General features: G+C 41.7%; 1 protein-coding gene across 2 annotated transcripts in view; it reads left to right on the top strand.

Moving 5' to 3' along the window:
- Window positions 1-239: 239 nt before the first annotated feature.
- LOC311149275 (sodium- and chloride-dependent GABA transporter 2-like) overlaps window positions 240-13252 on the top strand; it is a 44705-nt gene continuing 31692 nt past the window's right edge. Inside the window, exons 1-6 of one of the 2 annotated variants that reach the window (XM_084186400.1) lie at window positions 240-552; window positions 9067-9267; window positions 10813-10947; window positions 11692-11832; window positions 12361-12445; window positions 12768-12900. In XM_084186400.1, the coding sequence (XP_084042526.1) occupies window positions 546-552; window positions 9067-9267; window positions 10813-10947; window positions 11692-11832; window positions 12361-12445; window positions 12768-12900 (702 nt within the window). In that variant the 5' untranslated portion in view covers window positions 240-545. The remainder of the gene's footprint in view (window positions 553-9066; window positions 9268-10812; window positions 10948-11691; window positions 11833-12360; window positions 12446-12767; window positions 12901-13252) is intronic. The other variant, XM_084186401.1, reaches the window with a different exon arrangement.

The following is a 13252-nucleotide window of genomic DNA, read 5'->3' as shown; positions in this document are numbered from 1 at the left end:
TCTCACTTGACTGGAGGAATATATGATGGGGTTGGATGGGGCTCTTTGGGGTGCAACGGTGTGTGTGTGTGTGTGTGACTGCGTGCATGCCTGTGTGCGTCAGTCTGTAATGTATTTAGGGAGATCTATAAGTCTGAACACAATATTGAACCCAGTCCCACCTCCCCCTCTCACTATAGACCGAGAGAGAGATCCTGGGAGAATGTGTGTTTTCCAAGGTTATGCAATCGACCCACCACACTGAGAAGGCACAGACCTCTAGTGTGCTGCATTGAGCGTGTGTGTGTGTGTGTGTGTGTGTGTGTGTGTGTGTGTGTGTGTGTGTGTGTGTGGGAGAGTGTGTGGGGGTTTCTGAATGGGACTAGAGGAAGGGGGGCTAGAAGAGGGTGCAGAGCAAAGTTGACGAGAAGCTCATTGAAGACTGAACTAAAGTTTGGAGTTACAGAGATCCCCGCCCCTCCATGCACGTTATATAGTGCAACCTGGACACCAACAGGCCAATATCTGGCTAACCATTCAAACCATAAGGCTGTCTTTACATCACTATGAAAGGTGAGTACGCACTGGGTGAAGCAAATATGCTTACTTTTCCATGCATGTGTACTGGTGAAAGCATCATGCACAATTACAGTGGCATATTTCCTGCTTCATTTTAGGTTGGCATGAGTTTGCGTTCTTCTAAAAATAACTGTTTGTTGAATGGTTAAGTTTGATGAATATTCAGTGAGTATTGTTGAATCCTAGATGTTGGCTCTGCGCCATGCTTGGTTTGTCTTTATGAAGATATCCCATCTGGTCTGATGATGCTTCCTTATTGAGGCATTTGGTGACCCATTATTTGGCACTTTTTTGATGTATAATAATGAAAACTGTCGCTGATGTTGGAAATAGTCTAGATGTTGATCTATTGAGAGGAGCTAATGTCCAGGGATCTTATCCAGTCTTTATGATATGCAAGTCATGGATATACTCTAAGAATGTAAGGTTCACAAGTCTTATGTTGTTGACCACTTTTGGTGATGAGGTCCATAACCACTCTGTTGACAGGTTGCTTAACAAATGTGTGCAGATTCAGTTGGATCGATACAAATGCATTGAACATCTAAACCAATTTAAATGCAATGTGTTACTGTATCATTAGAAACAATACCCACTGCCCTGGTTAACCTTGGCTAATGAATAACGTAGGATTCATGCATGACTTACCTTGCCCTTTTGTCTTTAGAGTTAAATGTATATTGGGTTGGGTTATGTTCCATTTGTCAATGTACCCTACATAAGGAGCTGTTATGTCACCTTATATAAGGATATGTTATGACACCCTCCATAAGGAGCCGTTATGTCACCCTCCATAAGGAGCTGTTATGTCACCCTACATAAGGAGCTGTTATAGCACCCTACATAAGGAGCTGTTATGTCACCCTACATAAGGAGCTGTTATGTCACCCTACATAAGGAGCTGTTATGTTACCCTTTATACACCCTTTATATAGTATGACATCAGTTTTTAGATGATTTGTTATGGATCCATGCCATGCTTTTGAAGACTTTGTGTGCTATATAAAGCATTTATAAGTTGTAGTTAGTTTGAAGTGGGACCATCCCCTCAAACCATTATGCAATTACAAAATCATTACTAAACTACTAAACTACTAAACTACTGTAGTATGTAAGTCCATGTTGTTGCAATATTGTTGCTAGAGTTACTGAATAAATTCTAAACATGAATACAGTGAGATCATTCATATGTAATGTGTTACCATTATAGATGCAGCCAGAGCCACAGGAGAAGTCATTCCTACTGTATGTTGGCCATACTTAGCTACTGGATAATGGGACCGGTCTAGAATATTATAGTTTTTTTTCTGTCAGATGGCCAAAGTGAGGGGCATACAAATAGATTGAATACAGTAATAGTTTTTAATATAATGTTCTGGTTCTTAAAACATTCCGCTTTTTTGCTTTGTTAAACGTGGCCCTACTGTAGCAACCAATCAGATCTGAACCTGTGGTGGAAATCAATTTCATTGTTTACATTTTCACTGGTGGTTTTCACTCAGTTGTGTCCTTAACTGATCCAGGACCTTGTACCTTGTACATTCTGACCACAATCAGTATGATGGGTTTTCACCCAAATCCAAGTGTTGACTTGACTTATCTCAAACAAACAAAGAGACTCAGATATTGGAGAATGTAAACATTTACGTACAGTATCACACACAGTCTTACCTAAACATAATTTCAGACAGATGTGTTGAATAATTTGATCAGAGATGTTAATTTATCAAACGTTTTTATAATTTCGTAACAGGTTTGGTAATGGGTTGCATAATTGAAATCCAATACACCTGCCAGGCAATCTGAAACTGCTACATTCTTGTAGTATGTTGGAATATTTCAGGTAACTGTGATCATGCTTTGCATTTTCCACTGTACTGACATTGACAGTTAACATGTGCATTAACCTGATGTTTGGAGATTTTACAGTCTGTCATCTGTCAGCGTGTCTAGAACTGATTGACTGAGTATTATTATGTTATGAGCTCTTAATGAAGAAGCACAGAGACAATGCATTAAGAACACTGAGTGTACAAAACATTAGGAACACCTGCTCTTTCCATGTCATTGACTGACCAGGTGCATCCAGGTGAAAGCTATGTTCCCTTATTGATGTCACTTGTTAAATCCACTTCAATCAGTGTAGATGAAGGGGAGGAGACAGGTTAAAGAAGGATTTTTAAGCTTTGAGAATATTGAGACATGGATTGTGTATGTGCGCCATTCAGAGGGTGAATGGGCAAGACAAAAGATGTAAGTGCCTTTGAACAGGGTATGGTTGTAGGTGCCAGGCACACTGGTTTGAGTGTGTCAAGAACTGCAAAGCTGCTGGGTTATTTACGCTCAACAGTTTCCCGTGTGTGTCAAGAATGGTCCACCACCCAAAGAACATCCAGCTAACTTGACACAACTGTGGGAAGCATTGGAGTCAACATGGGCCAGCATCCCTGTGGAACGCTTTCGACACCTTGTAGAGTCCATGCCCGATGAATTGAGGCTTTTCTGAGGGCAAAAGAGGGTGCAACTCAATATTAGGAAGGTGTTCCTAATGTTTTGTACACTCAGTGTATATCAATTGGTTGTTCGAACCACCTAAAACCAATTTAGGGTTAAATGATGTTAATAAGAGCTAGAGCAGGCTCTCACCCCTGGTGGGTGTGGTGACATGCTGAAACGCCCTCAGACAAGTTTATGAACATTTAGTTCCAAAATTCAGATACTTTTCTGTTTTGTGTGTCAACACTAAGGGTATCGTTCGGAGCTTTGTGGCACACCTATGCCTACTAGGCAAAAACTGTCAGGAAAATAGGGCTGTTATGAATAATGGTGATTCTGTTGGAACTTGCAGTCGAATTCCTCTGACTATCATCGTTATGATGCCAAGAATCATAATCACCTATATTCACAACAGCCAATGATTATCTGACAATTTCATTAAACAAATCATATGGAGAAGATTTCCCGAGGTGGCGGCGTAGGAGAAGAAGATCTGAGGGCCACCATCAATCCACACCTGCAATAGGAACACCACATGATTAAACAGAAATGAACAAACACGCACCCAAACCCACACACAGATTTTCACACAAGAGTAGGAACACAACATGAACAGAAATATACGCGCACAGTCAAATAATAACCCCTGGGTTTTATGGGGAAAACACTGCAGCTGAGCAGTCACTACTTCACAGCTCTATTCTCTTTTCTGAAGCACATACAGATTGGAACCCAGGCTAGGTCTGTGAGAGGTTTTGCTGAGAAAGTGACTTCCCGTTATCCTCTGGTAACCTCTAGTCTGAGCCTCCTAACCGTAATAATAAAATTGAAAAAATGAACATATTTGCCTTTTTCATCCTATTTATCGAATATCGGTGGAATTATCGGCCTATATCGGTAAAAGGACCAATATCGGCCAATTTAATATCGGTGAAACAATATATCGGTCTGGCTTTAGTTAAGGGTTTTGCTTGTTTGTGACGTATAACACTTTAATGAAGCATGAAAAAAAATCCTTCATCTATCTATCTATGATTAAAATAACTAACTGTAGCCTAAAAACACACCATGATGAAACCCTAACATCATGGTTAGCTATATTGTGTTGTGTTTTGAAAATCAAAGTGATGACTAATGGGTAGAAAGCAGCTTTGAGACTTTCCATCAGTAGACAGACAGAAATAGTGATATCCAGTAGTCAGACAGAAAGAGTGGAAAGAGTGATATCTAGTAGTCAGACAGACGTAGAGATATCCAATAGGCTGACAGAAAGAGTAGAAAGAGTGATATCCATTAGGCTGACAGAAAAAGTTATATCCAGTAGGCTGACAGAAAGAGTGATATCCATTAGGCTGACAGAAAGAGTGATATTCGTTAGGCTGATAGAAAGAGTGATATCCCTTAGGCTGACAGAAAGAGTGATATCCAGTAGGCTGACAGAGAGTGATATCCATTAGGCTGACAGAAAGAGTGATATCCGTTAGGCTGATAGAAAGAGTGTTATCCATTAGGATGACATAAAGAGTGATATCCAGTAGTCCGACAGAAAGAGTGATATCCATTAGGCTGACAGAAAGAGTGATATCCGTTAGGCTGACAGAAAGAGTGATATCCGTTAGGCTGATAGAAAGAGTGATATCCATTAGGATGACATAAAGAGTGATATCCATTAGGCTGACAGAAAGAGTGATATCCAGTAGTCAGACAGAAAGAGTGATATCCAGTAGTCAGACAGAAAGAGTGATATCCAGTAGTCAGACAGAAAGAGTGATATCCAGTTGGCTGACAGAACGAGTGATATCCATTAGGCTGACAGAAAGAGTGATATCCGTTAGGCTGACAGAAAGAGTGATATCCAGTAGGCTGACAGAAAGAGTGATATCCAGTAGGCAGACAGAAAGAGTGATATCCAGTAGTTAGACAGAGTAGAAATAGTGATATCCCCTGACTATCCATACATTTTAAAAACAAGAAATTCTGCCGTCTGGTTTGCTTAATATAAGGAATTTGAAATTATTTATAATTGTACTTTTACTTTTGATACTTAAGTACTGTATACTTTAGCAATTAAACTGACTTTTGACACTTACAGTGGCTTGCGAAAGTATTCACCCATTTACATTTAAATTTTAGTCATTTAGCAGACGCTCTTATCCAGAGCGACTTACAGTTAGTGAGTGCATACATTTCTTTTGGGGGGAGGGGCATTTTTCCTATTTTGTTGACTTAAAACCTGTAATTAAAATTGATTTTTTGGGGGGGGTTTGTATCATTTAATTTACACAACATGCCTACCACTTTGAAGATGCAAAATATTTCTTATTAAGAAAAAACAAGAAATAAGACCCCCCCCCCCCCAAAGTCAATACTTTGTAGAGCCACGTTTTGCAGCAATTACAGCTGCAAATCTCTTGGGGTATGTCTCTATAAGCTTGGCACATCTAGCCACTGGGATTTTTGCCCATTCTTCAAGGCAAAACTGCTCTAGCTCCTTCAAGTTGGATGGGTTCCGCTGGTGTACAGCAATCTTTAAGTCATACCACAGATTCTCAATTGGATTGAGGTCTGGGCTTTAACTAGGCCATTCCAAGACATTTAAATGTTTCCCCTTAAACCACTCGAATGTTGCTTTAGCAGTATGCTTAGGGTCATTGTCCTGGTGGAAGGTGAACCTCCGTCCCAGTCTAAAATCTCTGGAAGACTGAAACAGGTTTCCCTCAAGAATTTCCCTGTATTTAGCGCCATTCATCATTCCTTCAATTCTGACCAGTTTCCCAGTCCCTGCCAATGAAAAACATCCCCAGAGCATGATGCTGCCACCACCATGCTTCACTGTGGGGATGGTGTTCTCGGGGTGATGAGAGGTGTTGGGTTTGCGCCAGACATAGCGTTTTCCTTGATGGCCAAAAAGCTCAATATTAGTCTCATCTGACCAGAGTACCTTCTTCCATATGTTTGGGGAGTCTCCCACATGCCTTTTGGCGAACACCAAACGTGTTTGCTTATTTATTTTTTTAAGCAATGGCTTTTTTTCTGGCCAATCTTCCATAAAGCCCAGCTCTGTGGAGTGTATGGCTTAAAGTGGTCCTATTTTTTCATTTCACTTCACCAATTTGGACTATTTTGAATGAAATCCAAATAAAAATCAATTTAAATTACAGGTTGTAATGAAACAAAATAGGAAAAACGCCAAGGGGGATGAATACTTTTGCAAGGCCCTGTAAGTATGTTTAAAACCAAATACTTTTGAACTTTTACTCAAGTAGTATTTTACTGAGTGACTTTCACTTTTAATTGAGTCATTTTCTATTAAGGTATCTTTACTTTTACTCAAGTATGACAATTGGGTACTTTTTCCACCACTGGTAGTCAGACATAGTGATATCCAGTACTCAGACAGAAAGAGTGATATCCAGTAGTTAGACAGAAAGAGTGATATCCAGTAGTTAGACAGAAAGAGTGATATCCAGTAGTCAGACAGAAAGAGTGATATCCAGTAGGCTGACAGAAAGAGTGATATCCAGTAGGCTGACAGAAAGAGTGATATCCAGTAGTTAGACAGAAAGAGTGATATCCAGTAGTTAGACAGAAATAGTGATATCCAGTAGGCTGACAGAAAGAGTGATATCCAGTAGTTAGACAGAAAGAGTGATATCCAGTAGTTAGACAGAAAGAGTGATATCCAGTAGGCTGATAGAAAGAGTAGAAAGAGTGCTGTCCAGAAGGGTGCCAGAAAGAGTGATATCCAGTAGGCTACCCACTGTAGTCAGTCAGTGAGTCTGTTGAAGTGCAGGCCTTTATGAGAGAGGTGAATGCTGGCCCAGTGGCTTGGCTTGAGGCTTTATGAGAGAGGTGAATGCTGGCCCAGTGGCTTGGCTTGAGGCTTTATGAGAGAGGTGAATGCTGGCCCAGTGGCTTGGCTTGAGGCTTTATGAGAGAAGTGAATGCTGGCCCAGTGGCTTGGCTTGAGGCTTTATGAGAGAGGTGAATGCTTGGCTTGAGGCTTGGCGTGCTCAGTTCTCCTCAGTCTTGGCCTTCATTTCTGACAGCCCCCTAGCTTTTCTATAAACAGCTATCTGCAAAGCGCCTGTCCTGTTACTAAAAATGAGGCAAATATTTATTCTCACCTAGTAAAAAAAGAAGTGGGGCCTGCGCCCCTGGACTGGAGTCTGGAGAGGTCTCAGTGAGGAGGAATTTGGCTTGTGGGTCACGCTGCCCCCGTGGCCGACACTGAGCCTGTGAAAAACCAAGGTGAAGTGTGATCAGGCTCCCTGGCAGCCTGGAGATCTCCTCTCTATGCCGTCCCAGCAGCACAAAGAAGCCCCTTGCCAATAAGGGGCTCCAGTTCTTTATGATACCAAGCCTTCATTCCCACCAAATACCTTCTGAAAACAAGGGGCTCTATTTTTACCGCTGGCCACAATTTGGCCCAGGCTCAAAAGATGTTGTCTCCACTCTCCCTTCCATCCCATCCACCCTGTCCTGCTCTGCCAGCGATAGGCTGAGCTAAGAGCACATTCTCAAAGCTTATGGCACAGCGAGGGTGCCATCTCTCCTATTGTTGCAGACCTAAATTCAACTCTCTCTGCCGAGAAAACAGCCATCTTATTAGACCCAGGAGAGCCAGGTCGGAATGGCCCTGGTTTTGGGGTAAGGGGGGGAGGATTCTTAGAACAGTCCTCTCCCGCAGGCCGAACATTCATTTGTTTTGTTTGATCTGTGACGTGATGGCTACTGGACAAGCCAAGTTGAGAGAGGGAGAGAGGGAGGTCAGAGAGAGAGAGATAGAGGGTGTGAGCGAGAGAGGGAAAGAGCGAGGGGGGAAGAGAGAGAGAGAGTGAGGGAGGGAGCGAGCGGGAAGAAGAGAGAGGGGGAGAGAGGAGTGAAAGAGAAAGAAACAGAGAGAATGAAGAAGTGAGGGAGAGGGAGGGGCAGGCCTTGTTAATGAGATATGACAGCAGTGAGCACGGTCAGTGAGCTGTCTGTTTCCTCTTTCAGCATCACTGGCCCTAAACACCGTTGGGCCATGAGTTGGGAAGCTCAAACAAGCCGTCACGTAAGACCCAATTTTTACTGACTGGACCCCTTCTAGACAGGGAGGGACAGAGTGTACAAAACATTAAGAACACCTTCCTAATATTGAGTTGCACAGGGATGCTGGCCCATGTTGACTCCAATGCTTCCCTCCCACAGTTGTGTCAAGTTAGCTGGATATTCTTTGGGTGTTGGACCATTCTTGATACACACAGGAAACTGTTGAGCGTGAAAGACCCAACAGCGTTGCAGTTCTTGACACACTCAAACCAGTGCACCTGGCACCTACTACCATACCTCGTTCAAAGGCACTTAAATATTTTGTCTTGCCCATTCACCCTCTGAATGGCACACATACACAATCCATGTCTCAATTGTCTCAAGGCTTAAAAATCCTTCTTTAACCTGTCTCCTCCCCCTCATCTACACTGATTGAAGTGGATTTAACAGGTGACATCAATAAGGGATCATAGCTTTCACCTGGATGCACCTGGTCAGTCAATGTCATGGAAAGAGCAGTTGGTCTTAATGTTTTGTACACTCAGTGTATATGACGTGTCAGTGTTTGACACTTTCTTGCGTGAGAACTACAGAAATGTCTTGAAATTCTTCCTTCTCTCACACCTCTTGCTTCTTGACCTTTGTTCCAAACACTCAAAGGGGATGTATGCACAACTGAAGGGCCCCCTATAACCTCCATGTCCTTGAGGCTTGTACTCCTCCCATTGTTAATTTCAAGGAGCCTTAGGGACTGTAAAGTTGTGTTTGCTTTATGATGGGCCCGTTGATCTGGGAGTGGTGTGATAAAGGCACACAGATACTACAGGAGAAGAAACCCCTTCCCTGCTCAATATCACTACACAGTGAATGCAAGACTTTAGGCTGTGGGGTTAGCCTATATAATTATGGAAGGTAGCGTTCCTCTCCCTCACAGTGTCTCACCTCTCCTCCACTCACTCCAATGTGGTGCTTCTTCAGGCGACATGGAGAGCCTGCCCAAGATGGACCCCTCCAACGACCACAGTCGGCCCCTGGACATTGTGCCACAGAGCGATGAGAAGATGAAGGAGAGGGGTCAATGGGGCAACAAGGTGGAGTTTGTCCTATCTGTCGCCGGGGAGATCATAGGACTGGGCAATGTGTGGCGCTTCCCTTACCTGTGCTACAAGAACGGAGGAGGTGGGTGTTAACCTTTTACTGCAGTGGGCTAAATCAGGGTCACACAGAGGGTTTATTGGTAGTCTTAAACAAATCTACTTTGATACAAAAGTATACACCTCACACACATGGTTATGGGCTTAAAAAAAAGAAGACACCTGTACCATGTCAGATATAGAGTTGAAATGTATTCCATTTTGAGTTTGCATCCCAATATTACACTTTATATACATCACAGAAGACTGAAATATAACAAAACCGTTTGACATAGAAACACCGGATTTTCAGACATTAAAACAAATATATATGTTTATTAATAATGTAATTATGAAAAATATTAATAACATTCCACCCATGAGGCCACTAGGTCATTTGACTGCAGGAAAGGACTACCATCATAGTGCTCAGTGACAACATGTCACATCATTTTGTTCATATTATCGGTTCATAATTGTCCTTCAGTACTATTGATCAGGACAACTGTGACTGATGTCATATCCATATCATTGAAGAAATATCAGTTTAGCTACTATTTTGCTGTTAACTGACCCAAAGCCTGTTGTTATGAACTTAAATGGCACTGGAGCCTTTGAGGACATTGTGTTTTAATGCTATAAACAGTTATGAAGGGCATGGAATCTGGGATGAGCAGTGGGTAAAACCTCAAAAGTGCTAATTTGGAGGTATGTAAATGGTTGTTGAGCAATAAATCCCCCTAATAAATTGTGGATAACAATTGCTATTTTCAGACTGATATCTGTTTCTGCTTCTGTGCTGCCAAGCCCAGACTCATAAAACATATCAAACATGCAGTCCAGTAGTAGCAAACAACACAACTGTTTGCTTTGAGAGAAGTCAAAACATCGACACTCATTTCCTGGAATTTATTATATCCCACAATATTATGGAGGTACCAATTAAAACAAGTTTTTCATAACGACAGGCTGGATGTTTTTTTAATTGCTCATTTTAAACTTCATTGTTTTTATATCTGTAGAACGTTAGGGTGAAGATAATGTATCATTTTATCAGAAAACAATTGTTGATGCATAGGCATTATGTCTAGCCCCCATTTCTCATATCTTGGTAAAATGTCATCGTTAGCTAGCTTGGCTAGCATTGTAACAGCAAACTCGCCATTGTCCAAATTATTGACATTATTATTCAAATTACTGTAATTTGATCAACATTTTCAAATAATTTGGAAAATAAATAAACATAATTCTCACATTTCACAAAGTTACTCCTCATTCTTCTGGAGAATGTTCTCCAAATCGGGGTCTTCCGTCCGCCATTAATTGTAATGGAAGTTGCGCCGCAAGGTCTGTGGATATCATACCCGGCAAAGGATACGTTGGATGCTGACTTTAAAATTGGACAAATCAATGTAGCATTTTAGAGTACCTTTGAGACACTGCAATTTAAACGTCCGACCTTGAAATGCTGCCTCAAAAGGCATCATCCTTGTTGATTGCATATGTCATCTGACCTCATATCAAAATTGAGTTCTAGTGCTTGAGTCGACACCTTGATAACTTCTCTACTCTCCCCCTCTCCTCCCAACAGGTGCTTTCTTCATCCCCTACCTGATCTTCCTCTTCACGTGTGGGATCCCAGTATTCTTCCTGGAGACAGCTCTAGGACAGTACACCAGCGAGGGAGGCATCACCTGTTGGAGGAAGATCACTCCACTGTTTGAAGGTGATCCTCCTCTAATATCTACTGTCTATGACGCAATGCCTTTCTTCATGGATTTACTAATTTGGATGTTCCTGTGAAACTACATCTGGCTTTTCAGTTATAGTACAGTTACAAAACATTTTGTCAGAACTACATTTTGTTTAATGTGCACTGCATATTAATGCCTTTCAAGGACAGGGTTAAAGGGAAAATCCACCCAAAAGCTATCTTTTGGTATTTTGCATCATCATGTTGCTTCTTGAAAGTGCAAAACATTTTGGGACTGTATTAAAAAAATGGACTAAATGGACTAATTTAAAAATGGACTAATTAAAAAAATACCAAAATATAGTTTTTTAGTGGATTTTACCTCTATCTACTCCCATGTCTACTACTTGTCTGCATAACTGAATTGAATAAAATATAAATGTGTAGAACTTTTTGCCTTAGTGTGTGAGTGCATGTGTGTGTTAGTGCGTGCTTGTCCGCCAGTATGTAGTAGGAGGGGGTTGATGTAATGGTTGGCATGCCACTGACACTGGCAGACTTCCAAGTATCCAATGCTTTCATCATTCAATTGGCTCCTAATAAGGACAATATAACTGTAGACATTCACACAGGAGCCAGAGAGGCTACCGGATGGGAAATGGTAGAGTCGGCAATGTGAATGAAGTCATGGTTTTCATGCGTGTTGTTGTATTCAACATTGAAAGCCATTGTCATAGCTAGCCACAATGCTCCACTTGTCCTTGGTCCTCGCTGCAGGAGTGGGCTACGCCACACAAGTCATCGTGGCTCTGTTGAACTTCTATTACATCATCGTACTGGCCTGGGCCATTTTCTACCTGTCCTACTCCTTCACCTGGGACCTGCCCTGGGCCTCCTGCAACAACACATGGAACACAGGTCAGAGATCCACCATATGCTCAGTGGACGTTTTCCTTATTCAATCTTGTCGAAGCTCTGCCTCAAGGGAAGAAGGAATATGATTGGTTGGATGAAAGCTCACCGGCAAGGTTGCTGGTTCGAATGTTACTCAACCCCTAACCCTAACCAATTGGGATTACTTAAACTGAACCAATCATATTTATTGCCTAAACATTCAAATTGTTTCTGCCCTCGAGGCAGAGCTGCCCTCAAAACACGATTGTATAAGGAAAACTCCAATATGCCACCATATAGAGAGAGAGGTTGAGCTGAAACATCCAGTATTACGCTCAATCAATCAAATGTATTTATAAAGACCTTTTAACATTAGCAGTTGTCAAAAAGTGCTTAAACAGAAACCCAGCCTAAAATCCCAAAGAGCACCTTGGTGGTGTCCCATGTAGCCTTACCTAACGTTAGAATATGGTTGGGTTCCCTAGAGAAACCATATAGCCAGTGTCCTCACTGAACTTGTGTGTGAACTTGTTGTGCATCTCTGTTCTCAAGATTCCTGCATGGAGTTCCAGAGGAGGAATGACTCTTTCAATCAGCCACGTCCGAACGCCACGTCTCCTGTCATTGAGTTCTGGGAGTAAGTACTAAGAGTCTATTGTTTCTCCATCTCCTTAAGGAGCCTGGGTAGCATACTGTTTATTCCTCAGCCAACTGGCCGTTGTCTTGCCAACTGGTGTTGCGCTGCTGAATACAAAAACAGGATGGCTTGAAGCTAGTCTTCTTTATGGGTGATTTTAAGAGCTGTTGTGTCCTTACAGATACCTCCATAATGTACATGTTTGCTCTGTAATTTCAGAGCTTACTAATCATGTTTGATTATCTGTAAATAGCAATCACATATGTATCCACTTATAGTCATCTCATGTTATCTGTTCCCTTGTGTGTTTGTGATTGTGTAGGCGGAGGGTTCTGCGTATCTCATCTGGCATAGACCATATAGGATCTCTCAACTGGGACCTGGTGCTGTGTCTGGCCATAGCCTGGGTACTGGTTTACTTCTGTATCTGGAAGGGAGTCAAGTCCACTGGCAAGGTAAAGGAATCTACTCTAGATGATGTCTCTGTGAGCCTCCCTAATACCGTTTCTGACCAGGAAGAGCCTCAGGGACCTATCTATATTGATTGATTGAGTGATTTTATTTGACAGTTTAAGAAATACAAATACACACAGTACATACATTTGAAAGATTTAACAGGGATAACACAAAATCAATTATTTATTTCCATTGTGGTCCCTTAAAGTGCATGGTGCAATACATTACATAGATACAGACATGAAAATGGTTATACGGTTCGGTCACCAGACAGCTTTTGACATACTTAAAAAATATACGTTTTGGTCGGCATAGCTTTAAGTTGTTGTGGTAGTTTGTTCCACTTAACAG

The sequence above is a fragment of the Coregonus lavaretus genome (assembly GCF_964263955.1).
Source record: "Coregonus lavaretus genome assembly, chromosome: 21".
NCBI lineage: Eukaryota > Metazoa > Chordata > Actinopteri > Salmoniformes > Salmonidae > Coregonus > Coregonus lavaretus.
This window is presented reverse-complemented; position numbering and strand designations above follow the sequence as displayed.